This window comes from Nymphalis io, chromosome 21 (assembly GCF_905147045.1).
Source record: "Nymphalis io chromosome 21, ilAglIoxx1.1, whole genome shotgun sequence".
NCBI lineage: Eukaryota > Metazoa > Arthropoda > Insecta > Lepidoptera > Nymphalidae > Nymphalis > Nymphalis io.
The window spans coordinates 1,241,746-1,268,978 of record NC_065908.1 but is presented as its reverse complement, the minus strand read 5'-3'; the positions used below and the strand labels follow the sequence as shown (position 1 = coordinate 1,268,978).

At 32.0% G+C, this 27,233-nt stretch overlaps 6 protein-coding genes across 6 annotated transcripts in view; 4 read left to right on the top strand and 2 right to left on the bottom strand.

Moving 5' to 3' along the window:
- Nucleotides 1-1,176, top strand: part of LOC126776783 (myotubularin-related protein 6) — a 57,332-nt gene extending 56,156 nt beyond the window's left edge. Inside the window, exons 16-17 of the mRNA XM_050499543.1 lie at nucleotides 116-250; nucleotides 1,009-1,176. Of these exons, the coding sequence (XP_050355500.1) occupies nucleotides 116-250; nucleotides 1,009-1,017 (144 nt within the window). The 3' untranslated portion in view covers nucleotides 1,018-1,176. The remainder of the gene's footprint in view (nucleotides 1-115; nucleotides 251-1,008) is intronic.
- Nucleotides 1,177-3,006: 1,830 nt separating this feature from the next.
- On the top strand, nucleotides 3,007-4,240 carry LOC126776902 (uncharacterized). The gene is made up of 3 exons (XM_050499764.1): nucleotides 3,007-3,266; nucleotides 3,618-3,863; nucleotides 3,935-4,240. Exons 1-3 carry the CDS (start codon nucleotides 3,098-3,100, stop codon nucleotides 4,126-4,128), a joined length of 609 nt encoding a protein of 202 aa, XP_050355721.1. The 5' UTR covers nucleotides 3,007-3,097; the 3' UTR covers nucleotides 4,129-4,240.
- Nucleotides 4,241-4,259: 19 nt separating this feature from the next.
- Nucleotides 4,260-7,127, bottom strand: LOC126776874 (telomere length and silencing protein 1 homolog). The gene is made up of 2 exons (XM_050499724.1): nucleotides 6,454-7,127; nucleotides 4,260-5,654 (listed from the first exon to the last, which is right to left on the bottom strand). The coding sequence occupies exons 1-2, from the start codon at nucleotides 6,878-6,880 to the stop codon at nucleotides 5,164-5,166; spliced, it is 918 nt and encodes a 305-aa protein (XP_050355681.1). The 5' UTR covers nucleotides 6,881-7,127; the 3' UTR covers nucleotides 4,260-5,163.
- Nucleotides 7,128-7,320: 193 nt separating this feature from the next.
- Nucleotides 7,321-13,127, top strand: LOC126776807 (malate synthase-like). The gene is made up of 7 exons (XM_050499602.1): nucleotides 7,321-7,830; nucleotides 7,930-8,188; nucleotides 8,688-9,015; nucleotides 9,106-9,280; nucleotides 10,837-10,945; nucleotides 12,321-12,575; nucleotides 12,830-13,127. The coding sequence occupies exons 1-7, from the start codon at nucleotides 7,577-7,579 to the stop codon at nucleotides 13,079-13,081; spliced, it is 1,632 nt and encodes a 543-aa protein (XP_050355559.1). The 5' UTR covers nucleotides 7,321-7,576; the 3' UTR covers nucleotides 13,082-13,127.
- A 1,972-nt stretch (nucleotides 13,128-15,099) lies between these two features.
- On the bottom strand, nucleotides 15,100-19,962 carry LOC126776894 (AN1-type zinc finger protein 2A-like). Its single transcript, XM_050499754.1, has 6 exons — nucleotides 19,720-19,962; nucleotides 19,548-19,590; nucleotides 18,879-19,065; nucleotides 18,229-18,383; nucleotides 17,662-17,764; nucleotides 15,100-17,359 (listed from the first exon to the last, which is right to left on the bottom strand). Exons 1-6 carry the CDS (start codon nucleotides 19,772-19,774, stop codon nucleotides 17,219-17,221), a joined length of 684 nt encoding a protein of 227 aa, XP_050355711.1. The 5' UTR covers nucleotides 19,775-19,962; the 3' UTR covers nucleotides 15,100-17,218.
- A 390-nt stretch (nucleotides 19,963-20,352) lies between these two features.
- LOC126776842 (pyruvate dehydrogenase E1 component subunit alpha type II, mitochondrial-like) lies at nucleotides 20,353-26,841 on the top strand. The gene is made up of 8 exons (XM_050499681.1): nucleotides 20,353-20,550; nucleotides 20,655-20,729; nucleotides 21,011-21,179; nucleotides 22,541-22,764; nucleotides 23,099-23,270; nucleotides 24,252-24,401; nucleotides 25,682-25,857; nucleotides 26,209-26,841. Exons 1-8 carry the CDS (start codon nucleotides 20,497-20,499, stop codon nucleotides 26,386-26,388), a joined length of 1,200 nt encoding a protein of 399 aa, XP_050355638.1. The 5' UTR covers nucleotides 20,353-20,496; the 3' UTR covers nucleotides 26,389-26,841.
- Nucleotides 26,842-27,233: the final 392 nt, after the last annotated feature.

The window sequence follows — 27,233 nt, the reverse complement described above, 5'->3', positions numbered from 1 at the left end:
AAGTTAATTGTTATATCACTAAAATTTTATGTTATGGTATGTGAAATTAGTGTATATTATTTGATATTACTAACTTGTGTTGAATCACCATGATAGATTCGTTTGTGTGTTACAGAAAATGGACGCGTCCATACCCCCGAGTCTCGTTCAACTCGAGGCCGAGATAAACACTGTTGCTTTGGATTGGAAAAGTATTAAGAACGTAACGGAGTGCAGCTGTTCCACGCCTCTCGACCACTTCAGCAGGAAGGTACGACGGCTCTTATGTAATACGATACTGAAAAATATTAAAAAAATGCTACTTTTATTTTTTTTGAATCACGAGCGGCATGAGCTAGGGGCTAGTCTGCTGCGCGGGATACATTATAGTGCAAGTGCACCCTTCACTCTCATAATTCGATGGGGGGCAATTCGAGATTCACGGGGAAAGACCAGGCGCAGATGCAATGGCTTTACGTGCTTCCCAGGTTACAGATATTTTTTCGACAAAATACCACAATATTCTGCACCAGCCCGGCCGGCAGCGGCACACTGAGCCGGTGCAACGTATAAACGAGTCCAACCGTGCCCACAGCACCACTGCTGGGGCTGCGGGCGCTGCGTGTGCACGCGCTGCGTGTGCGCGCGCGCGCCGCTGCGGGCGCTGAGCGCGCCGCGCGCCGCGCCGCTGTGCGCCGCCTGCGCGCCCGACGCGCCCGCCGCGCCCGCCGCGCCCGCCGCGCCCGCCGCGCCCGCCCGTGAGTCTCGCGCACACGCCGACAGTGGGCTATAAGCTTTTGATCATTTTCAGACTTGCACTCGATATTTAATTAATTTCACTTCGATTATTTAATAAAAGAATTATTGTCACATTTAAAGACGAATTGTGATGGCTATTTTAAAGATAGTAATGATAATATTGTTATTTTCATACAGTCAAATGTCTTGTCAATTTTAAAATGTTGCTGTACTTATGTTAACATTTAATTATTTTTTTATATTTAATTATTTTGTAATGCTTTTTTTCAGGTCTGGTGACACCCACCAGCTAACTTAGGAACATCAAATAAAAACTTTAATGATCATATTGTAAGAGTTGTAATGTATTTGTATTTTTGATTGTATAATGTGATATAGCAAAAAATATCTGTTATTGTTATTTCTGTTTCGATTGTTATAATGGTTAATTGTACCTTAATAGAAAAAGTTGCCATTTTTTTTGTAATTTTGCAATTATACCTAAAATAATAATATCAAAGAATCAAAGTAATGCTGCCACATTTTTAATATTATGTCATAATTATAACAAGTATTTCATGACGCACAGACATATTTAAAAAAAGAAATATTTAAAAAAAAAAATTGACATGAACATGTGATTGGAACTTCTCTGTTAAATTTTTTCTTAATTTAGTAAAAGTAGTAATATTATAGATAGTATCCTAAAAAGAATCTTAGTTTTCAGGATAAATTTAAATTATTTCTTGAAATTAAAAATTATAAAAACTTACGGTTATGGTGAAATAATATTTTTATAGTATTTGATATAGTTGCATTTATCTCTGTTCATTTGTTTTAGTAATTTTGTATATTTCAAATTAGCCTAAGGTATGTTTAATTAGTTTATAATAGATTTCAAGAAACAGAAAAAAATACTGAGAAAACTTTTTTTATGAAGAATTATGGGGCTAGCGTGTTAATAAGCATGCTCGAAATAGCCATGTGCTTATTAATTCCATATAGACCGACCTCATTGTTCTATTTCTGCCTTGCGTGTTAAGTAAGCCGAAGGGATTCGACACACGTCTGATACAGATGGATATCTAATTAATATTTAACAGAGGCAATTAGAGGTTAATAGGTAATTAATTAAACCGCCATTGTCGCCCTGAATCTGGATTTAAATAAAATAAGTATCTGTAGAATATTTTTGAGTTATCCTCTGATAATCGCCGGCTGTAATATCCCTATAATTCTCGGTTACTCTGGAAAAAACTAAAAGAAAAGAAAACGTTCAAGAAACGATTAGATTCGCTTACGGATAGCAGAATTATCTAAAAGGGTAATTCAGAATTTAAAACCACACACGAACACGAGACGGCGTCGTTGCGACATCGTGTCGTGGTAATCAACGTTGGTCATTGTAAAAATTCACGTCACGACATCGTAACGCGTTGTAGGAATAATGTTAATAAATGTTTGAAGATAAGTAACAGGTCGTTAATGGCTATCCATTCCATCGTATATCACACTCGGCTGTTACCGTTAAGCCATATTCTATTTTTAAATATTATAATTTATTTCCTAAGATATAAATGTAATATTTTATAAATGTACAAGGTAGATTTAATTTCATCACAATTAAAGTAATTCTAGGTTAGATTTTAATATTGAAATTTAGACAAAGGTAATCGTATGAAAAGCCAAGTTACGTATGACAGATTGTATAAAATGTCAATTTACATTATTTTTTTATTTCTTTGATATAAAAATGATTTAGTATTATATATTTTATTCTTACTAAGGAAGTCTTCTTTTATTCCGTTAAAATGAATGATAAACATTTAATTTGAAAATAATGTTGACTGTTTCATATTATTGTAATGGAAAAAAATCTTATAAGCTGAGTTATATAAACCTTTTCATCAAACCCCCTTGTTTATTTTAATCCACACCGCTGTCTTTTGCTTTCTAGAAGTTTATTAACCTGAAATAGTATGTATACATAGTCTGGAGATTACTTTATTTACCTATAACAGCTTGTTAAAAAAAACGCGCGCTAATTGAATGAGTAATTTTCATCTATGATCAATTTGTATGATTTAGTGTTCTATTTTTTGAAAAGGACCATATCGAGGGTTTTCTAAAATCAGTTTCACTTTTGGATGTAACATACTAACAACATACATACATTTTTATATAGGTATTAATAATTTTATTATTTTAAAATAGCCTTGTATATCAAGATTAAAGTTATAAAATCCTATTGATATATTTTTACTTAACGAATGGCTTCATAAAAAGTATAATAGCCAATTAAGCACACATAACAATCTTAAAGAAATTATTTGTTAACTAAATCGAATAAATAACGGTTCTGTTAAGGTAATACTAAAAAATGTTATCCTTTGTTTTCATTTTAATAACAATTTTTCAAACAGTTATGAACGAAAAAAGTCAGAATAATGAAGAATTGTTAGGGATGGACACTAAGCATATAAAAATCGACAAAGACACAATTATAACGAAAAACATGATCGTACAAAAGAAAAATCGTGTAAAAAGTGGTGAGTTATGCAACTACACAGTAACTTGTTAATTTTTTTATATTTCACAACAGGAACGACTGCCATCAATCACCAATTTGTACATGCACAGTATAGCTGTTTTCTCGTTTGGAGGGTTAACAAGCCAGGGATAGCGGCTGCGCGTTTATAATGTAAATAATGGTTATATTACAGAGATGCCATGTGATATGGCCATTTTGTATAGACGGTGCCATTGTATATTTGATAAATAAAAAAAAACATTAAGCTACTTCATTTTTATACAGAATATATATGTATAATAAAAAATATTCTTATACTTATAGTAATAATATTGAACATAGAAAAATATATTCGATTTTGTTACATAAGTGAACACACACAATCACGGAAGTGTCGAGCCGGATTGGTCATACAGTTCGTTTCCTAAAGAAGTCAAGAGTCACGTTGAGCAGTTTAAAACGAATATGTCCGAATGCCTAAAGGAAGTTCAGAAGAACGATAAAAGACCAATAAAACGTCTTTCACCTGCGAAAGAGTCACCTGTACACGGCGAATGTCTAATTGCGTGTGTTTTAAAACGTAACGGTGTTATTGAAAACGGAAAAATCCACAAAGGTTTATATGCTTCAATACTTCTTCAATTCTACAAAAATATGTTTAAGTTAACATTAATATATTTATTACAGATAATTTACTTTCATTGGTGCGTAAATTTTATGAAAAAGATGATAAATTGATGAAAAAATTAGAAAAAAACTTAGATCGCTGTATTGAAACAAGCGTAAAGATTAAAAACGACTGTGCAATGGCATCACATCTAAATGACTGTACGAATGACCTCATGATGAATAATAAACATAAAATTATTGTAAACTATTAATTATATTAAAAATAAAATGTCAAAATATGCTTACTGATAACAAGTATTATAAGTATAATAAAAAAAATAATTATTTAATTGAAAGAATTTTACCTATATATTTAAAAAAAAAACATAATTGCAAAGGAATATCCGTAAAATATTAAGGACAACTGGAAAACTTACTTCAGATATTCGCACGTAAATCGGATCAGATTATGACGTCGGATTTGCCGTCCCATCGGATTATAAGTCTGTATTTGCGCAAATAATTGTGCATTATTATATTTTTGTCTTGCGTAGTAGGCCGGTCTCGCTTGACAATGGTCGCCAGGGCCAAAATCGGTTAGGATAATATCATCATCGTCGTACAAGAATATCTCTCAATTATTATTAAAAAAAACTATTTATTGTAGTTCGTTATCAATAATTTATTCAAATAAAAATACTGGAGTTCAACCAGTCTGCCCAACTCAAGTATAAAGGGATAACAAGGTTTTTATGAGTTACAAAATATAGATATTATTAACGCAATACTTTAATACGTATTTTCATTAATTGCGATTATATTCCCTAGTGAATATATACATTAATACATATCTCTATATGCATATATTCATGTCTTCAGTCTATTTCATTTGTTTTTTTTTATAATTTATAATATAGTATAGAATTGAATTATAAATTGTACTTTTTTTAGGTTACATTACTTATATAGTCTTATTGAGGTAGGATGTTAAATACCCAATAAAATTTAATACTAATAAAGTATAAAATGAAACATTATTTAATCTGTGTTAAATTAAAGCTAATTTCTTCGTCTAGTTTATTCCTTACATGAATTAATGCAGACAAAATTTATTTAATTCATGAGAATACAATAAAGAAGTAATATTATGCCATTGCATATGCGGTTTTAGGAATACTAAAAATCTCTTTCCTATAAAATTATTATAATGAATAAAAACTGATGATTTATTTGATTATAAAACTTCATTCATTCTTTCATTCACTTGTTTATTATACTTATTTAAATTCAAATAACTTGAATATATCTTAATAACGTCTAAATTGTTTTCTAAATTTCTCATAATGATAATCATCTGTTGCCCTTTCACCCTTTGCTTTTTTAACTATTTTATTAACACTTTCGTCTATCACATTAGCTTCTACTTTCTTACTTTCTGGCTTCTCAACTTTTCTCTTCTTAGAATTAGCACTATCTAAATTAAATCTATTGTGTTGAACAAAGTTCACTGCCATATTTGTGGGTACAAATTGTGATGGTCCATCTTTTTTGTTATGCCTTTCCCACAAAAGTTTCATTTTAGCTTCCTCGGTTGCTTCAATATTTTTTATTTTCGCATCAATACCAAGATCTACTTCCGGAATACCACTAAGCATTTGATTAGACAACATCTCTTCCGATCGATGCGCAGCAGATGCGCGTAGATGTTCTGGTAAGGAGAGTAATGCTGCTTCTTCTGGTGCTAAGTATTTCAGTGCTTCACCATCATCATTCTCCTTCTTGTTATCATCATTGCCTTCTAAAAATTTAATAATAATATTACAGAATGTACATCTATACATTTACACTATACAAATACACATCTCATTAACAAATCACACAAAACACCAATTAGTTAAATTTTGAAAGTATAATTTAATATAAGAAGAAATTTCAAAAATGTTGCTACCAATAATACTTTTATTGCTATTTAAAAAAAATTGATTCATTTTTGGATATTAAACAGTAGCGACCTTTAGTTAAACAACTGATTTATCCCTTTCTGACACTATATATTTGACATTTGAAAGCAGAAGACTAACAATCAAAAGCTCAACAATGTTAATAAGTAAGGTCATAGATTTTATTTATATCTTAATAGATAATACAATAATTTGTAAAGCAGACCGTCAAGTAGTAATTTTCACTAGAAGACATTGGTATACAAGAAGTCAACTCCTAACACCATCAATGCACTGCTACCTTTACAAATTTAACATTTTATTTTTGGAACTTAACACTTAGTGAACTTAAAAGTTAGTTACACTTTCATAGATTAAGTATTTACTTATTGTTGTTGTTATTGTATACGTTCTTATATTTTAAATTATATATATCCTCTGTTTAACTTTGTATAATTTGTGAAAATTTATAAATAATATAATGTGTTTTTCCTACCAAAAATTTTAAAATATACATGTAAGCTTTGATGGTTAGATTATAGAAAATACATAACTCATAGAGTAACACATTTCTCACAAATCAAATATCAAGCTACTAACACTCAATATATAATGAATATCGAGTAGTAACAACTTTTGAAAAGCAATTTAACTTACCTTTTCGCTTGGCTAATTGCTCTTCTATGTATTTCATCATTTCTTCGTCTTCATCACGTTTATTTGTTTCAGCGGAAAATTGCGTTCCTATACCAGTGTCGTATGCATCATCTACCTGTTTAACTTTCCCACTTTTCAAGGCCTGCATATTCACCATACCACCAGCTTTAATATTATATGGATCCTTACAAGTAATTTCTTCTACTAACGTTGTTTTTTGTCCAGTAGCTAGAGCGACTATGCTCACACCGTTCGGTCTTTCTCTTAGTTTCTGTATTTCTTTTGTCTCCTGTAATCTAGCCAAAATTAATTCCTCGTCTTCAGATTCCTCATCTTCAATTTTTATTCTTTGCCTTAAGTTTTTCTTTTTTTTCGGTTTAAACTTTATTTCTTCAACTTCAACTATGGGTTCCTTGGATTCGTCCATTGTATTTATTTTATTTACTATCAAGATAATATTTTTTAATAAATAAGGTTAGTAACTTGTTGATAAAGAGGAGCGTTCAATAATTAAGCTTAAATTATTACTTCAGAAAATAATAAATTTCTTTATAATTTATATGTCACAACAACACAGTACACACAGACCACAGACTTACAAAGTACGGAACCTAACCACTGGTTTTAACCACAGAATATATAATCACTATGTTCTAGTTGTAAAAAGTACCAAACAGAAACAATCACTTGATGCGGCAACTTCTTTACATTTACATTTTTGTATGTAGTGATTCTATTATCTGATCACATGGTATAGACTACAGACTATTAAGATGGCTTGAACAATAACAATAATACTATCTAAAAATTATTAGTATATACTACGGCTACTAGACGGCTTTGTGTTTACTGGATATACTTTTTGTCAACGATATTAATAGACTTTAATCTTTGTTGTCTAAACTCTAATGTCTTTGTTCTTATCAGTTAAACTTCAAACTTCAAAATAAACTTTGATAAGACGAAGATAAATAACAATCACACACAATGATAATTTTACTTCAGTTTGATAGTCAGAAGCTAAACTACGGTTGCATTTATAGTTGTAAATGTCGCAAGAAAAAAACCAGAAGTTATTAAATTCGTATAATTAACAGTGTTAATTCTACAACCAAATTGTTCAATGATGGCTGGTGTCTTGTTATTGCAGTCTTCCCCGCCTAAATTGGAGGATATTCAAAAAAGAATATTTCATAAAAATGCTCTCGAATTCCTGGCAAATTTGCACAGAGAATTCGATTTTAAAATCGATGAACTTTATAAAAATAGGCTAAAAACTGCTGTCGTTTTAAAATCAGCTTCGTCTTTAAACTTCAAAAAATCTTCTGAAAGAAAAGACTTTTCGTGGAAGGTAGCCCCGTTGCCTGCTAGGCTAAAGTATGTATTTATCTTTAATATTGTATATTGCCATTGCTTAAATAACGCAATTAAAAAGAATATCACTGAAAATAAGTAACTAATTATATATTTTTTTAGTAATCGCCATTTAGATTTAGGCGATGTATCAGCATCAAATGCAGCACATTTCATTGCTGCATTAGACTCGGATGTTCAAGGCGTTCAGGTTGACTTTGACGATGGACATTGTCCAACGTGGAAAAACCAATTACTTGCATATAACAATATCAATCTCGCTGTAAATGGTAAACTTCCTGGAGCACCCATTAGTATTGCTACCTGTCCTGTTTTAATGCTCCGACCTAGAGCATGGAATATGATAGATCATGATATTTTGGTATGTATTGATTGATTTTATTAACATATATACAAGCCATGACAGTTACAGACTCCTATCCAAATTGAATGCACCTTAAACATTCTTAATAACATCATATCATTATAATTTAGGAAACCTGAAGATTTTAGAATGTATTGGCAGGTGATTGGAGGATGTTGGACTCAGAGAGGCCATAAAGATCAGATAAATACTTCTTTTTACGTTTCATAATATAAAATCCATTACATCAACCCCAAATAAATAGAACAAAGAGGAGAAAAAAATAATTATAGTATAGTTTACATAATAAATAACAATGTATTATTAATTATAAAAATTAATTCACATAAAAATTATTTACATTTAATTTGTATAAGTAAATACAAATTTTAAAAATAGTTTCTCTACATAAATATGTGGAATAGTGGGAATTGATTTCTATTCACTGATCGAAACATGAACCAGCCCTCTTGTCACTTATCACCTCATAACATAATTAGCTTTATAATTGTTGTAGATTGATGGTAAAGAGGCCGTAGGTGCTCTAGTTGATTTTGGCATTCTCATGTATCACAATGCCAAGAAACTGTATGAAGCGAACAGTGGTCCATACTTCTATTTATCCAAATTAGAAGGTGCATCGGAAGCTCGACTTTGGAATGAAATATTTGTATGGACTCAATCACAGCTCGGTATACCTCAAGGGACCATAAAAGCATGTGTCTTAATAGAAAACATTATTTCAACATTCGAAATGGATGAAATATTATATGCATTGAAAGATCACTGCATCGGTTTGAATTGTGGTATATGGGACTACTGTGCTTCGATTGTTGCTAAATTTGGTATGTTTTTTTTTAAATATATTTTTTTTATCTCTAAAGACTAAGCATTCAGTTCCAGACAATGAAATGTTTGTCATTTATTTCTTACAGGCGATCGCAAAGAATTTTTATTGCCTGACAGAAATAAATATGTGAATATGGATCAAAAGTTCCTCAACAGTTATATGAAACTGGTCGTTAATACTTGTCACTCAAGAGGTGCCTTGGCAACTGGAGGAATGGCGGCCGCAATGCTTAAACCTGGCACAGATGGGACTGACGATGCGTAAGATTTTATCTATCAAATAGTTATCTATATATCTTTCCTTTCTCGATTGCCTCGTTGACCTTGAGGGCCATAGGTCTGGAAGTCCTCGGCGTAAACTCCCCCAATCAGACCCAAAAGTTCGGACCAATAAAAAGTTATTGCTGTATCCTGTTAAACTTCTCAGTAGGAGCTTGAAAATTGATAGTGCTTAAATTCCAGTGTCTTTGAAAGGTGCTCTAAGGAGGGGCCCACATTTATACAATATAATAACTATATTGCAATGCGTCCTTTTCTATGGTAGGTCTGCCGACGGGCAAATGGACCACCTTATGTTAAGTGGTCACCACCGCCCATAGATATTGGCGATGTAAGAAATATTAACATTCCTTACATCCCCAAAGCCAACCACGAAGATGTTATGTCCCTTGTGTAGTTCCACTGGTTTACTCATCCTTCAATCAAATCAAAATATTGCTGTTTAGCAGTATAATATCTGGTCAGTTGGTGGTACCTACCCTGACTGGCTCAATCCATTCAGAATAATTTTAATAAAGTGTATTCCCCTTGTCTCGGAAAGCACATAAAGCCGATGGTGACTATCGTTTCGGTTTTGCCGATAAATTATAATAATAAAAACATTATCTGTAGAACAATTAATTAATTATTTGCCAAGTACAATAATTTTATATTTTTTATTTTATAAAAAAAAAAAAAAAAAAACAAATCTATACAAATTAATAATGAATGTTGTGATCGTTAACTATCATTCTATAATGCACATCATTAACATATATAGTCTTAGTTATATAATTGTAACTCTTATTTCTTAGATAATAAAGTTTAGTTTACAATCGAAATTGTTATATCGGTAAATAGCTTATCGCTTGTAGTTCAATTATATGTAACAAGGCAGAGGTGAAAGCATCACTTGCATTGTATCAAAAATTAACTTGCGTTTCAATTTGAAAAATGAGAATGTTTTTACGATTTCGGCCACGGTGACCACTTCGAGGAGATTAACCAACTATTTAAAACATACAATAGTGTACAAGTGTGCGCAAACGCAAAGGTGCTCTTTATACTCCCATAATCCGATGGGAGGGCAAATTCGATATGTCTGGAAAGAGTTCAGGCGCGAAACAACGCTACGTGCCATTAAGGGAAGGGAGTGTAAACAATAGTTTTAATTCATTTTTTTTTTATACAAAATAGGCGCACTGGCAAATATGACGCCTGTTGGTAAGTGATCGTTACCGCCCACAGACATTTGCGCTGTAATATTAACTATTCCTTACAACGCCAATGTACCACCAATATTGGTAATTAAGGTGTTATGGCTTACTCCCCTTTCAAACCATTAAGCATTACGCTACAATACTAGATATTGATATATGGCAGTAGAATATGTAATTAGTGAGTGGTACCTACTCGGATAGAGGTGCCCACATCCTATCTTTAAATAGCTTCATAGCTTTTTATTGGCGTTACCTGACTAATCCAGGTCTTCGGAACTAGCGACCCTATAAAGTAGCCAGTAAATCAAAGAAACAGCTATAATATATATTTCTTCCCAGGTCGAGGATGATAGTGAACAAAGTGCTCGAAGCCAAGCTGAAGGAAATCGAAGCAGGTGTTGATGGCTTCATGGTGTACGACTCGCGTATCGTGCCACATATAAATGAGGTCAGTATTGTCTGCATTTCTGCGTTTATACATGTAAAGTTTCATCAATATCAATTTTTTTTATGTGTATATTTTTTTGGAATTAAAATTTGTTAGTAAATTTCCACTATTGACTTTGTTTTTTTTTTGTTAAATGTAAGGAAGTTCAAACAATGAGTTTTTCAATGATGTTTCGAAGCGAACAAACGCGGCAAAAAGAAACCGGATTCCGATTTTGTAGCAAAAAAAAGTATAGTAAAGAATATAATGAATTGTAAATTGTTTGAAAATGCCTTTGTTATTTGGATTATCGTGGAAAATAATGCAAAAAATCCACAACCGACTTCCGGCGGATAATAATGTACAGAACATTAACTTGAACATTCTTGATTAGCTAGGATTTTGTGTATTATAAACTATTTATTGTATATGATAGCAATACAGGCAACACCAATAGGGAATTGGTGTTGCCTGTTTTCCGTTTTGGAGCAAGGGCTTATAATGCAGTTTTGCATACACTTTGTAGTGACAACAAATTCATAAAAATGTCATACAATCGGTATAATCTGTGCTCTGCCGGCACAAATCCGTCAACAAAATAAAAATATAATAACCTAAGTTGGCAGACTGGCAAAAGAGCCAGGTAGTAACTGATCCACGCCCATACACATTGGCAATAATAAAAAAAAATGCTTCACTTACAATGCTCTACCATATACCTACACTAAAATGTTATTTTTCATATTCTAACTGACAATCTTTAAACTGGTTACAAGCATACTTAATATTATATCTTGTTAAATATATAATTCAAAGCAATTAAATATATATTTGAAAAACAATTCATTTTTTTTATTTACAAATTTTATTAATCACCATCAATTTCAATCAAAAAATTTATTAATCAAATTTACATAGTTATCTTTTGTAATAATAATAATAATTGAGTATTGAAATATATTATGTAAATTCAAATATGATAATAATAATGATAATATCCTGGGACATTATTCACACACGGCCATCTGATCCCAAGTTAAGCTTATACAAAGCTTGTGCTATGGAAACCAGACAACTGATATACTACATATACTACTTTTCTTTTGTAAATACATACTTATATAGATAATTACACCCAGACTCAGGACAAACAGATATGTTCATGAACACAAATGTCTGTCCTGGGTGGGAATCGAACCCACAACCTTCGGCGTGAAAGGCAAGTATCTACCAACCACGCCAACCGGCTCAAATATATATATTATGTATCTGCAATTTTTTTATACACCAAAGATGGGCTATTTGGGAGAAAAATGATATTATTCACAAGCAATTATCATCTGTAATGTTATATGTATAAAGCTTAAATTCATTTTAATGTATAATATAATTTCAGCTGTGGAAGAAAAGCGGCGCAACTCCAAATCAAATTCATCGCATTTTAGACCTTAACGTAACGCCAGAGGAACTATTATTGATTCCAAGCGGTGGTGTCACTATGCAAGGCTTGAAGCACAACGTAGCCGTCACGATCCTTTTCATATATCACTGGTTGGCGGGAATCGGTCATTTCTTCTATAGTGGTAATGTTGAAGATTCAGCGACTGCGGAAATATCTAGAACACAGATCTGGCAGTGGATTCGATTTTCGGTTAGTCGACTCCACTTTTTTTTAAATTATTGTAATAGATGCAACAAGTCATAAAGATAAGAACAGTCTAATGGAATACGAAATACATAATAATCGCTACTCTGTAGGCAACATTTATAGAGCTTTATGCAAGGCCATCTGGGCAGATACCATCCACGACCATATATCGACCATTCGATTCTTCCTTCCTTCCTTCCATTGACTACTCTTATTTTCATTAAATAAACAATAAAATTATAATATAATTCTTACAGCCCTATTTAGAAGAGGATTCGAAGAAACAAGTAACATTGAAACTGGTAGAAAAGGTCACGTCCAACTTTGCTGCGCACGCGCACAAGAACCTCTGTCGGTCGAACGCCGAACGGAAACGTCTGACAGCAGCTATGTACATGAGCTTGGAATTATTCCTATGCAGAAATCCGCCAGAATTTATAACAAGCTACCTAAACGACAATCACAAATTCAGGACATTACATAATAAATCCCTTTTGAGTAACCTTTAATAACTTTTAAAATGTTTTTTTTTTTAAATAAAGTCTGTAAATATTTTTCTGTTTCTTTTCTGTTTATTTACGTTATTTTCGATGTTTGTATTTTCAAGCCACAATGTAAATATATATAATATAGCATTAAATATGATTAAAAAAAACAATTGCACCCTATTTTAACATTCCGTTGGCTGTGGGCCTATGTTTTCTAGTCTTAGTATAGTTTCTCTCTGATGAACCAGCTTTCACCGGCGGTATTTTCGAATAGACATGACATACATCGGAGAAAAAGAGCCCACTTCCTTTAAAGCCGGCAACGCACCTGCGAGCCATGCCGGTTTCCATAGGCATCCTGACGGTTTGCCCCCCCCCCCTCTAACATACAAAAAAAAAAAATTACGAATTAAAATGAGAATGATATTTAAATGATTTGTTAATGTTGACATTAATTCAATGTGGACCCAATGCAAAAATCGTTTACACATATTTTTATAATAACTTATACAATGAAAATGCAAGAGCTTCTTTTCCACAAGCATATTTTCTTATCTTTATTCGCTAAACGATATACGAACAGGTTATTTCCAAGTCGCAGGTTCGATCTTGTATCTTAGTTCTATCGTTGTATTCCTAGCACAGTTACGACGCTCAATTATATTAATATATTGACTTGGAAGTTACTATAATGGTAATATTTAGTGCATTTAATACAAGTTGATATTTGGTATCACAAGTTCACTTTCTGCATTTTTACTTCAGACTGGATATAAATAAAAATAATAATAATTTAATATAGTAATTTCTCTATGAATTGCATACTCTGTAATATAGATTTATCAGTCAATTTTGATAAAAAAATCCCACTGACGTTCTAACGCTTTGATAATCACTAAGCACGTGTAATGCTTCCATGTTGAATAAAATTGAATCACGCAGATAAAAAAATATACATATATATTAAGCTTATAGAGCTGGTTGTATGATAAGCGAATGAAGAATTATTTTTGTGTTAGATACTCCGTGTACTAATGCATGTTATGTAAAGTCATATTCAAAAAGGGCGAAACAACAGGATATACTATTATTATATAAAGAAAAATTGGTCAAGGCTTAATATCAAAACCAAGGATAAAATGTATTTTTTTCAATTTTTCTTATTGTTATATTTGGGTTAATTAATATTACTTGTTATGTGCAATACAAATTGTAAGCTTTATTTATATCAATTATTGTTTATGGTTTATAATTATTATTATCAAATATTGTTTATGGTACTCATTAAATATGTTCTCTTTAGTTTTTTTTTATTTTATTCAATCCTTTTATTGCATCTGTTAAATTTGTGTTAACATGAAATAAATAAGTATGTAAATTTTAATTTATTATATCTTTAGGTAATTACAATGGCTACACAGTTGAGTCTACCTCGGACTACCCCATATAATAATCCAAACCGAAACCCGGCTTAAAGATCACCACGGACAGACAAAATAAATAATGCATGTTTCAATTATAGATAGACAATTGTAAATATGAAATTCTGATCTTGTTAGATAAGAATACGTTAAATGTCAACTATTATAAGAATATTAAAATGAAACAATTTTTACTTATTATATTATATATGTAGTTAAAAAAAGCCGAGATAGCCTAGTTAGAACGCGTGAATCTTAACCGATGATCGTGGATGACCCGGGCAAGCACCATTAAATTTTCGTGTGCTTAATTTGTGATTATAATTCATCTCGTGCTTGACGGTGAAGGAAACCTGCATGTGTCCAATTTCATTCAAATTATGTCACATGTGTATTCTACCAACTCGCATTTGAGCAGCGTGGTGGAATAAGCTCTAAACCTCCTCCTCAAAAAGGGAGAGGAGGCCTTAGTCGAGCAGTGGGACATTAACAGGCTGTTACTGTATTATATGTAGTTAAAATAGAAGTTTATATATATAATAAACCAGGAACTTGTCTAACATTCAAATTAAAAAACATTTTAAAGAATAGCTTAGTGATCTTAAAATAAAACATACATGACCTTAAAACCAAATAACTTTATTTAAAAATAAATTAAATATAAGTGAAGTCAATAAGAAAAAAAACGCTAATTAACTAGTGCCATAAATTACAATTTGTCCTCGTATGTTGTCGCATTTACGACAGGCAGTAGATTTTTATCTAAGAAAACTTGGAATACAAACATTTAATATCTCGATGTATTCGTTAGCACTTTATGGTGTTTATATTAGGTAGAATTCGAATATATAGACACGCCGATTTAATTGATTTTAGAAAGGCTTAAGAGCAGATTTTATCGTTAGTGGACAACTTTACTCGAAGGCACTGTAAGTAAAAATCACGTCTTACACTGTCAATGCCGAGCCATCAGACATGAGACATTATTTTTAGTGCCTCTAATTATACTGGCTCATATATATATAATATCACCCTTCAAACCAAAAAACGGCAATACATAACCCATTTCGTTCTTATCTATACAAAATTATGATCGATTTTCAAATTATTATTTTATAATATTTGTTTCTGTAAAGTTTTGCCATTTTATCCTCTACCTGTCGTGCTGTCAATGTCAGATGACGGGATCTTTTATAATACATATTAAAATATATTTAATTCAAGCAATTATTAACAATAATAATCATGTCCATTGATTAACATTCGAAGCTCGTGATTTGTATAACAGCTTTATAAAAACATTATATCTAAAGTAATATGTACAAAGCTTATATAATCTAAAATTAAGAGGATTTTATTTGGTCATCATTTACACATTTCTAGACAAAAAAGACAGACACAAAACGTGATTTCCACGCGATAACGGAAACTTAACATATAAATGTGACATTAAAAATTACAACTAACGGCTTATAGATGTATAATTGTGCTATTAAAGGAATTTTTTAGTATTTTAAAGCATTTTTATTGATATTGTACTAAAAGTACATAACTACGAATTAGACTATAACGCACTATTGGACAAATTTATTTAATATTGTGTCGTTAAAATCCGCTGGACTTATATATTAAATTCAAGCATATTTATAGTTACAGCTAAATTGTTAACATAGAAGAGCCTTATCAATTTTTTTTGTTTATAATTTCGTTTTTCCAAATTTATCATAGCGCAGGATAAACAATATATTAAAATTTCTCAAGGGCTGCTTTATCGTTTACACCAATCTCTGGCAGGCAATATTGTAACAAAAACATAAAAATAAGAAAAAAAAATTAAATATATAGAGATAATACCACATTTATAGTTATTATTATGATATATACATATGTAAACTTAAGTAATAATATATAAACAAGTTATCACATTGCTGGTCAAAATTGGTTCAAACTTACGATGTTTAAATTGATTTATTATGGCTTTATCATCAGCCAAGATGAGGATACCCTTCAACAGTAAAACCCACCACTATGGGCTCATTTAGTATTGTTCTGTGTAATTATTTTAACTAGAATTTATAATATTTACAAACAACCTTTGTTACCAAAATTGATTATATTTTATCTTTATTAAAAAAAACCCACTAAGCATTTTCAAAAGAAACAAACAGATATTAACATTAATGGCTGCTTGTATCAATATCGTTTGGTCGTATAATATCACTTTTAATGAACTAATCTATACTTTCTTAAGCAAAGCTTAAATATTAAGGCAGATTCGTTTGTTATAACGTTGTATAATATGTAAACATTCTTATAATTATTATTAATAGCACATTTGAATAAGACTTTAAGTAAAATATATAACGGACTCTAGTAGAACATTCGAGTTGAGATATTCCTTTCGTTATTGCAAAAGGTCGTATGTAAAATTTGGAAGGGTATAATGGTTAGGCTAGATGGTGCTGCAGCACATCGACTTTTACAACGTTCAACCGACCGCCATGAAAATTGAAATTGACTCAGGCTTGAAAACATCTGTCGGGTTTTTCTAGTAAAATATAAAAACTAAAGTTTCCGACTTATCTATGAGAACTAAATTTAGCCGTAACATACGCAACTAGCTGTGACTATGCGACAATCCACGAGTGCCGGCACTTGGACATGGAGCAGCGCGAGCTCTGCTCAACCCTATGCGCTAGGACACGGAGCAGCGTAATCTCTGCTCCCTGCCAACGCGCTAGGACACGGAGCAGCGCGAGTTCTGCTCTCCCCCCACGCGCTGGCGGGCGAGCGCACGCGCGAAGTTCGTGTCGCGGACAGCGGAATTCTGCTCCTGCATCGACAGCGCCAACGCGCGGGCCAGCGCCTCGTCCTCCGACTGGAATATACAAGATACATAAATATTCAAGTTTATAATAACACCATTTTTTTCAATTTGTGACATAAATAGAAATATAGCCAGTTCCGAAGAAAAAAATTAACATCTTAGATCTCTATGTGCCATCCTCCCATAAGCCACTAACGATTAAGTGGTTCATTTGCTTGCTATTTTTTTCGTTATTAGTGTTCTGGTATTACCAATTGTATTAGATCAATTGATGAATGCATTAACAAAAATCTTTATTCGGCAATAGTTGTCCCACCTGGGGAATCTATATTCAACATTTCATAGCCCCTTACCATATTTCCTTGTACCTCTGAGAATGCCGTGACAGAAGTAGAGACGGCTGTTCCGTTTGTTAGATTAGTTTCATTTGCTTTTATACGGGCCATTGCTGCTTTACTGTAAAACAATAATAATATTTTACTGTATCAGTGTATCATGCCAGGCAGAAGGGATATACATACATTTAGTGTAGCAGTAGCATAATAATATAAATTATATTGATGCTTTATATTAATTACATATTCATATTGGATTTGCACTTCTAATTATTAAAGTTTGTTTAGGAAAGGGGATGACTACAGCTCCATTCGTCAGCATCGAACTACTTATTTATTAGTTTGACACTGTATATTATTGAGCTATGGATGTTTTATCAAAGTGTACATTATACATATAAACTCCATTTTAATATTATATTCAGAATTTTAAATGCAATCAGGTTTCTTTTCCAAAAGATACATAAACTTTCCAGTCTCAAGCTGACTCTAATTATAATATAAGAATGAACACCATACAATGAGAAAGTTCAAGGTGCACTATAAAATTAGGTATCTATAATGAATAAATTAAAAAATACATACGCAGCTTGTCTTCTCTTAGCAGCTAATTTCCCTTCACAGGCATGATCAGCTACATGTCGGTGACGAAGACAGTAATTAAGTGTACATTCACTGCATACTAAAGGCACCAACTCTTTCGTTTTGCATCCCTTATAAGAGCATCTATTTGTGAATACCTGAAAAATGATATTTTTAAATATCACAATAAAAAAGTGGTAATTTATAATGTACTAAGCTTTAGCACAATATAAACTGATTATTTATTTTGCAATTAATTTTACGGAAGAGCAAAGCTTTAAATGAATAGGTTTATAAGTTTAAAGGGCTTTTATCGATTTATTGTAGCTAGAGTTCAGAACGGCAGGCCACCTGCATTGTCACGTTTGCGACAACACTTTAACAAGCTAATTATAGTCTTGTATACTAAAACCGAGTTCAGTTTATGCTATATCAGATCAATATTAGCTTTTTCGTTTGTTCAAGTTTAAAAATGATCACTGCAATATTAAGTCTTATTAATTATTAATTCAGTATATTACATGGATAAAAGTATGGGCTTATTAGACGATAGTTCATTTAACATTATGAAATATCACTTGCATCATATTTAGTGTGACTTAAATAATTGAGTCATTATTTAGGACATTTAAAAATATTGTGCATATGTTTACCTTATTTCTTCTTTCCTTTGCAGGATCTGAAGTACATTGATTGTCTATGTGTGCACCCACAGCAACATCAGGAGCTTCTCCTCTCTTCCCAGGAACCGGTGCACCACATAGCGGACACTGCGGGACTTGCACATCCCTTCCATTAGGTGATGGGCACTCATGTTTAATGTATGTAAAGTGGTCAGAGCTGAAAGTATAAATATATCTTTACTGTAGAGTACCTCTGATATTGGGGTATTTTTGCTAACAAGAAATTATAAGTATAACAGTTTTCATTGTGCTACAATGAACGCTTTATATAGAAATATTTTAAGTAAACCTTGAATGCAGTTACTAATAATTTTAGAAGGTCAATCACTATAAAAGGTATGATTATAATAAGTAGAATCATTCAATAAAAAAAGTTTTTACATTACAACCTTTTCCATTATACTAATTGCTAATATAGATATTTATAAATAAATATTATTTAAGAATTCAAATTTATTTTATTGGTTTCTACCCACATTTATATTTTTTTGTATAACCTACTAAAAATATCAGTGTCATGATTATGAGTCATTGAATGAGTCATATATCATTATTAAATTAAATAAAAACTATTAGAAATTATTATCAAATAAATTTATTTTCGTTAAATAAGGAAATCTTACTATAGTCAAGGCTTACCAATATACATCCTTGCAAGCATCACATTTCATTGGCAGAAAGTCTGAAAAATAAAATTTTGTTTAATTTATCTAAAACAAATATTCTATTTATCAGAATAACTTACAATATAACTCAATTTTCTGAAGTTTTATACAAAGCTTAAGGATATGGTAGATAAAATTTAACTTACCCAGTTTATTACAGGATTTATAAGAACAATTCTTCCCAATATGAGGAAATTCCATTGTTTAAGTTATTAAAACTATGTTAAGCTTAATGCGTCTGAATCTGGTTACAGTTTTGTAAAGAATAGCGAAATAATACGAAATTAAAGCAATAAATAAGCTAACCACTCATGCAATAGTCATCGTTGTTTGAGCAATAATGTTAAATAACAATGAAACGACATATTTAAGTTACAAGTAGGAACTTGTATTTGTCAATGTCAGACTGACATTGAATGTATATATTGTCCATGAATCAAGTATAGTATTATATGATCAGTAATAAGATGATTTACCGAATTAAATGATCGATTCAACAATAGACTTTTTTTTTAAATCTAATAGGTGTTTATATGAGTACGACTTATGTATTTTTATCGAGGACTCATTCTTACCTTAAGTAAAATGCTCAAGTGAGAAAAATACCATATTACAATAATTATAAGTTATAAGCTAAAATCACAAATAATATAAAGAATCAAAAAATTAATGCTGTCTTCTTTGTTATTTTTTAATAACATTTATTTGTTTCTGATCATGTGCAAATGACCTTTTGTCCTAAATAAGCATGACAGATATGTATGACGTTTAGAAGCTGTCAGTCTGTCATCTCACATCACTATCACATATGTCTGGGGTCGGCCAAAATTTTTGATAGTTAAAATAAAATTGTATTTAAATAACAAATCCATAAAACAGGGTACTCGATAAATCTGGGGTTTATTGAAGATATAATCAAGAAAATGAGCAAGCTCATCCCTTCCTTCGCTAAGCTCCTTAGCGGAACTTCGATTACGGTGGGCTTGGTGTTATTACTAAAATTAAAAAATTAAGAAAAATGAATGCGCTATACGTGCCGCTATTATGCTTGTGTTAAAATCGACATGTGTTTGTATTCTAGAATGCGGCCGGCCCAGTTGCAATCACTTCGAACGCAAAATACAGTACAAAATCGGAATCAACATTCGAAATTAAAGTAAGTTTTTTAATTTTTTTTATGAGTACATTGTTTTTACCTCTTAGTTACACGGTCAATTTAAAAAATAAATAGATTAATATCAATATTAATGTTTGGTCAGTGAAAGTTTATTTAAATTATGTAACCTAACCTTCAAAATGTCAAGTGTAAACTTGTTATCTTTAGTATTTTTATTTGCATTTTTTATGAATGGCAAAAAACAAGTTTGAACACTGTCTAATAACCTAATAATGTTTACATTTTGAGTAATAAAAAATGTTTCTTTTCTAAATATATAGCCTTATAAACTCCACAAATTGGATAAAGGTCCTGCTCAATCAGCCACACTTACAGCCGAAGATGCACTCAAAATGTATGAAAAATTGGCAGCACTTAGAAGAATTGAAACAGCATCAGGAAATTTATATAAGGAAAAGATTATTCGTGGTTTCTGTCATTTGTATTCAGGTATTTACAAACACTTTTTTAAATATTCTGCTGGGTTTTGACAAATTGGCACATTAATAATAAAGTATTTATTAAAAAAAAATACAATATATATTTTATTATTATAGCAACATTAAAAAAAATCTCAAATATATTTTTCATATAGCAATTAATACATTGTTTTTAAATCAATCCATCTCAATGCGATGCGCATTGTATTTAGTTTATATATTATGTTTTGGCCACTTCAGTTAATGCTTTCAAAAACCGACTTGATACCTGGTTAAAGTCGCAGAAGCTGTCACTTCTGCAAAAATGATTTTTCAACACAATTTACATAGACATATCAGCTTATCAGCTGCTCGTCTATAAATAAATAATAATAAATAATAATATTATAATGATTATGTTTTATGACTGATATGTTGCAATATTATTGCAATTTGTCTATTTGTTTCGGAATTATTCCATCATGCGTTATTTATTTATTGATTACAAGAACATGATATAGACATGTATCTATATACAATGCATTAATAGTTTAAATTTAAAGCTGATGAAACTGCAAAGCATAGCTGTTTATATAAAATATTTCTACAGAAGTTATACATATATTCTTTTAGTAGTTTTTCTGTTAAGCATCACATCTATTTAAATAGAGATTATAATGTATATAACAATTAAGTGTTAGATAATATCTTAATCATGGTTTGTTCTACATTACTTTAAGCAATGAGGCTGTCATTATTACTCTAGTCATTTACTAACGTTTTTTGCCAAAAAATTCTTTATCACGTTTCTTATTCTTAAACTTAACATAATAATGTAAACATGTTTTTGCACATCTAATTCTTTAATTATTATTGTTTGGTAAGGTGTTATGCAGTGAAAACTTATGTTAACTTATCTCGTCCAAGATAAAATTCACCGATTATTATCACATTTCAAATTTTCAATTCTAAAAATACTGAGGACAAAAATATACGTTAGTTGCAGTTTCTTTTAGCTGTTTTTTTATCTTTATTTTCTTAAGATATACTATAGTAAATGATATGAGTTACTCATTTTGTTTTGTGAATTGTCAATAGTGCTATGGTTTAATGGCCTGACCCGCTTACACTATATGCTTACTTGGAGGAGTAAATAGCAATAATTTTTAAAAAACAAGCAATGCATGTATTATTTGAAAAAACATTGTTCATTTCTCAATTTTTCTTCTTCAATTCAATATTAAAATAGTTTTCTTAGACAAAAAGACAAATTTTAATACATTAGAGAGTGTGGTAACTAAGTAAATAGCTAAAACAATATGTATTTGAAATTTTTGTTTCATTTTAGAATGTCTCTGACTTATTTTATAAAAACATAAATACTATTTTTAGGTCAGGAAGCTGTTGCAGTTGGAATGCGTGCAGCAATGCGTGATGTTGATTCTGTTATCACTGCATATCGTTGTCATGGATGGACTCACTTAATGGGCGTTAGTATAGTCGGTGTTCTGTCAGAATTAACCGGAAGAAGAACTGGATGCTCGCGAGGCAAGGGTGGTTCTATGCATTTGTACGGACGAAACTTCTATGGAGGCAATGGCATCGTTGGAGCTCAGGTAAGATATACATATTCAAGTGTACTGTCTTCTCGGTCTAATAGCTTTGTTTAGGTATGTAGGTTGAGCTATATAGATATAGCTAGGTTGAGCTAATTGAAGGTATTGGATTTTTTTGTTAAGGAATTCTGAATAACATTGAGTTAGAAAGCTGATAATGGTTTACTTATACTAGTTAGGACTGACTAACTCATAAAGCATTGATGACCTGGAATCTGCGCATACAATGTTATAATTACAATAATTGAAATTGCTGGATTTGAACTCGCAAAATCGATTAAGATTCACGATGAGCCTGTTGTCTGTATGTTTAAGAGCATAATTGTCTACCCAGGTGCCACTGGGCGCAGGCTTGGCGTTCGCCCACAAGTACCGCGGCGACGGCGGCGTGAGCTTCGCGCTGTACGGCGACGGCGCCGCCAACCAGGGACAGCTGTTCGAGGCCTACAACATGGCCAAGCTGTGGGACCTGCCATGTGTGTTTGTCTGCGAGAACAATGGTTACGGTGGGTTATAAGTAAATGATTATTAATACTCTTTATCCTTGTCTCTTCGAAGCACTTTTAAATAATTTTATATGATTAATTGAAATTTAAAATCACCACCGGTTCGGAATGTAGATTCTACCGAGAAGAAACGACAAGAAACTGAGTAGTTCTTTTCCGATATTTAAATTACCTTAGTAATTAAATAAAATTAATTTATTAATTATCCTGTATGGATAAATTCTATATATATCCAAGTACGTACTTGTACCGACATGTATTTAATTTAATACAATTAAAATTAAATTATATCAGTCGATTAAATATAGCTTACCATCCTGGGTGCCTCGAATCCATATCTTCGAGCTAGATAGAGCTCCAGTGCTTAAAACTATGCCTAATTAACCCTTTTAAATATCCATCATAAATAGTTTGAATCAGGATAGCAACGTCCGTAGTATGCATTAATTATATAAATTAAAACAATCTCTTGGGTGCAAGAAATGATTACGAGGATAATATGAAACAAAAAATGTTTCCCTTTTCGCTTCTTTAATCTTATTGCCTTTACAAAAAACGTATTTTCACCATACAGGATTAATAATAATAATAATATCCTGGGACATTTTTCACACACGGCCATCTGATCATAATTAAGCTTGTACAAAGCTTGTGCTGTGGAAACCAGACAACTGATATACTACATATACTACTTTTCTTTTGTAAATACATACTTATATAGATAATTACACCCAGACTCAGGACAAACAGACATGTTCATGCACACAAATGTCTGTCCAGGGTGGGAATCGAACCTACAACCTTCGGCGTGAAAGGCAAGTTTTCTACCAACCACGCCAACCGGCTCAAATTATTCAAATACAATGTAAATATATATTTTAATTTAAACCAAAGCAAATAAAGTTTGACATTTTTATGCTGTCTGTACTAACAAAAGTTCTTTCCACTATTATTAATTTAGGTAAATATTAATTTGCTAAGGTATGGGCACGAGCGTGGACCGGTCGTCCGCCAGTTCCGACTACTACAGCCGAGGAGACTACATTCCCGGTATCTGGGTAGACGGCATGGACGTAATCGCGACCAGGGAGGCGACCCGGTTCGCAATCGATTATTGCACTAGTGGGAAAGGTAAGCGTTATTATTAGTAATAAATAACTTTCAAAATAAATTATAAATCATATAAAAATACTGAGTTTTTATGTATAGCTATACGAGTACATATAAAACCTGTTTGTCCTGACTGACAATCAACGCTCAGCTAGAATTGGCAAAATTGGTTTACTTTATAACGTTAGAAATGTATGCGTTAAGAAAGGATTTCAACTTTAAGGGGGATAATTTCTTTGTATGAATATTACTCGTCTGACGGAGGAGCAGCTAATATTTTTCCGGCGTTGAGAAGTTGCTAAGGACACGCCTAGATCAGTCGAACATAATTCGGATTCGGACTCGGCGGAGGGGTAAATGAGTCATCTGATGGTAACTGGTCACCACTGCCCATGTAAGAAATAATAAGATATTGGTAATGTAAGAAACAATAACCATTCTTTACATCGCCAATGCGCCACTAGACTTGGGAACTAAGATGTTACTCTTGAAGCGGGTCGTAGCTTAACCACCAATTAAAAACTCCGGCAGACTTTAAGAGTTATTTATTGTGACAAGTCAACAATGTTTACATTAGAGCGTACAGTAAAAATAATTGAAATAATTAATTAAAAATAAACAACAACAACAGCGCTTATATAGGCATTCCCCTCTCACGATGACCACCACGCGTGCTTGCCACTTTTGGGACCTCCTCCTAGGCGAAAACAAAAGCGATGCATGCGGCCATCTTGCTGGGGGTGTGGTCAAGCGTGTGACGTCGCTGCGAGGACAATAGATGCGCATGCGACCATATTGCCGAAGGGGTGTATCCATACGTGTGACGACATACATCAGACCACTGCAACATCACCTGATCAATGACGTAGTTGATCAGGTGATGTTTGTGCTGCGTTTAGACGCATTGTGCACTCGCCACATTCTCCTTTGTGCCTGTAGTTACACTGGCTCACTCACCCGCAGACAGTAACGCAACAATACTATTGCTTATATATATTATATATATATTGGTATTTTATTGTGTAAAAGTTTGCGCAAACAAAAGTGCACTATTATTATCTAATCGACGGCAAATCCAATGCGGCCGGAATGAGATCACGCGCTGGACCTCCTGATGTGCCTTATAGTTAGCTACTAGACCAACGAGGCAGGTGCCTACAGTGGCATAATCTGATATGTAAATATGTTCGGCAACTGGGAAATCCTAATCCGGATAGGATGGTTGAAGAGTCTACAATATTAGCCAGACTTTCAAAGGGCGTAGGGCTGTAACGCATTCCTGAGTATCATGTGTATTGCAGGACCACTCGTGATGGAGATGGAGACTTATCGGTACTCCGGACACTCGATGTCGGACCCCGGCACGTCGTACCGGACGCGCGACGAGGTGCAGGAAGTGCGACAGACCCGCGACCCCATCACCTCCTTCAAGGAGAAGATCCTCACCAGCGAACTCGTTACTCCGGACCAGCTCAAGGTATGATTATATAATTTATATATACATATTAGTTACATAAAATAACCATGATTATTCTCGTAAATGCAATGGAAAAGCTTAGCAATTAAAAAATAATAATTTAACTGTGTGTTTGTGTGCGTGCGTCTAATACACACACGTGTATTTAAGACTTTCAAACGTGTTACTATATATTTAAAATGTCGTTCCATTTGATTAACAATAAATCAAAAGATTTCTTCAATGAATTTAAAATTATTCAGGTGGTAAATAAAATAATACACAAAATACACAATTAAACCTAATTAAACGATTTTTGCAACATTACCATATTTATATATTTTAATTATATTTTTTTACAAATTTAAACAGGAAATAGATACACAAGTTCGTAAAGAAGTCGACGAAGCTACAAAACAAGCTAAATCTGAACCGGAAGTGGGCGTGGAAGAGCTGACCGGAGACATCTACTACAATAACCTGGAACCATATATTCGCGGAATTCATCCGAACGCGCCGTTGCAGCACGTCGAAGTTGTGGCGCGCAACTAAAGTTATATCTACCATTATTCCGCTGCTAAAAATTAAATCATATTGTTTTTTAAATGTATATATTAAAAAAAATCATATTGTTTTGTAAATGTATAAAATAAAAATTATTGTAATAATTCATTTTTTTAAATGAATTGAATACAAGTATGTCGCCATATTGGATAACTGTTATAGCGGAATAATAAATATTTCTATTTTTTGGATATAGATCTTATAGCAATCTTAGTTTAAAATTACCAACAACATTAAAATAGACAAAGTTAGGATAATTAAAAATGTATCTATTGTTTAATTCATTTTGCGTCTGTGTTTTCGAAATCCTTTTTTTTATTCGTTGTTTATTTTTTTTTCATATTGAAACTGCCACTATATAAGTTGTCAAAACTATACGCACGTTATTGCAATTTTGTTCTATGTTTAAGGGTAATAAATATTTATTAAAATATATTAAAACTTTTTTTTATTTATTTTAATCTCAATGATTAATTACATTCTCATGATTTTATAGGAAATACCATGAATAGATCTTATAAGGCATGGACATAGCTTAAACCATGAAAAAGACATTTATGGTTCAAGGTTTTTTTTTGTTTTGCTAACTTGTCATTGATATATTTTTCCTTTTGTGGTGAGTTTGATATAATCTAATGATAATGCTTCCTCTTCTTTCAAATGTCAAATTACTGATGACAGAAAGAGAAACCGTCGAGTTACTTTATACTCATACAACGTTTATTACTGACTATAATTACACCAGTTTAAGCTGGTTCTAGCTGGCATCCTTTTAAAGACTTTTCTTCCAAGCTAGCTTTTATAAAATTTGTTCCTTGTATGTATGTAGTTCT

What these genes read in the sequence shown, in the direction of transcription:
- LOC126776902 (XM_050499764.1), top strand. Translation starts at nt 3,098, where the DNA reads ATGTTATCCTTTGTTTTCATTTTAATAACAATTTTTCAAACAGTTATG. An exon ending in GAAAAATCGTGTAAAAAGTG is followed by an intron (nt 3,267 to 3,617) that starts GTGAGTTATGCA and finishes TTGTTACATAAG; the next exon opens with TGAACACACACAATCACGGA. An exon ending in AAACGGAAAAATCCACAAAG is followed by an intron (nt 3,864 to 3,934) that starts GTTTATATGCTT and finishes TATTTATTACAG; the next exon opens with ATAATTTACTTTCATTGGTG.
- LOC126776894 (XM_050499754.1), bottom strand. Translation starts at nt 19,774, where the DNA reads ATGGAATTTCCTCATATTGGGAAGAATTGTTCTTATAAATCCTGTAAT. An exon ending in GCTTGCAAGGATGTATATTG is followed by an intron (nt 19,066 to 19,547) that starts GTAAGCCTTGAC and finishes TTATACTTTCAG; the next exon opens with CTCTGACCACTTTACATACA. An exon ending in CAAAGGAAAGAAGAAATAAG is followed by an intron (nt 18,384 to 18,878) that starts GTAAACATATGC and finishes ATCATTTTTCAG; the next exon opens with GTATTCACAAATAGATGCTC.
- LOC126776807 (XM_050499602.1), top strand. Translation starts at nt 7,577, where the DNA reads ATGATGGCTGGTGTCTTGTTATTGCAGTCTTCCCCGCCTAAATTGGAG. An exon ending in TGATAGATCATGATATTTTG is followed by an intron (nt 8,189 to 8,687) that starts GTATGTATTGAT and finishes TAATTGTTGTAG; the next exon opens with ATTGATGGTAAAGAGGCCGT. An exon ending in GGCAGTGGATTCGATTTTCG is followed by an intron (nt 12,576 to 12,829) that starts GTTAGTCGACTC and finishes TAATTCTTACAG; the next exon opens with CCCTATTTAGAAGAGGATTC.
- LOC126776874 (XM_050499724.1), bottom strand. Translation starts at nt 6,880, where the DNA reads ATGGACGAATCCAAGGAACCCATAGTTGAAGTTGAAGAAATAAAGTTT. An exon ending in GCAATTAGCCAAGCGAAAAG is followed by an intron (nt 5,655 to 6,453) that starts GTAAGTTAAATT and finishes TTAAATTTTTAG; the next exon opens with AAGGCAATGATGATAACAAG.
- LOC126776842 (XM_050499681.1), top strand. Translation starts at nt 20,497, where the DNA reads ATGAGCAAGCTCATCCCTTCCTTCGCTAAGCTCCTTAGCGGAACTTCG. An exon ending in ATGGCATCGTTGGAGCTCAG is followed by an intron (nt 22,765 to 23,098) that starts GTAAGATATACA and finishes TTGTCTACCCAG; the next exon opens with GTGCCACTGGGCGCAGGCTT. An exon ending in CTGCGAGAACAATGGTTACG is followed by an intron (nt 23,271 to 24,251) that starts GTGGGTTATAAG and finishes TAATTTGCTAAG; the next exon opens with GTATGGGCACGAGCGTGGAC.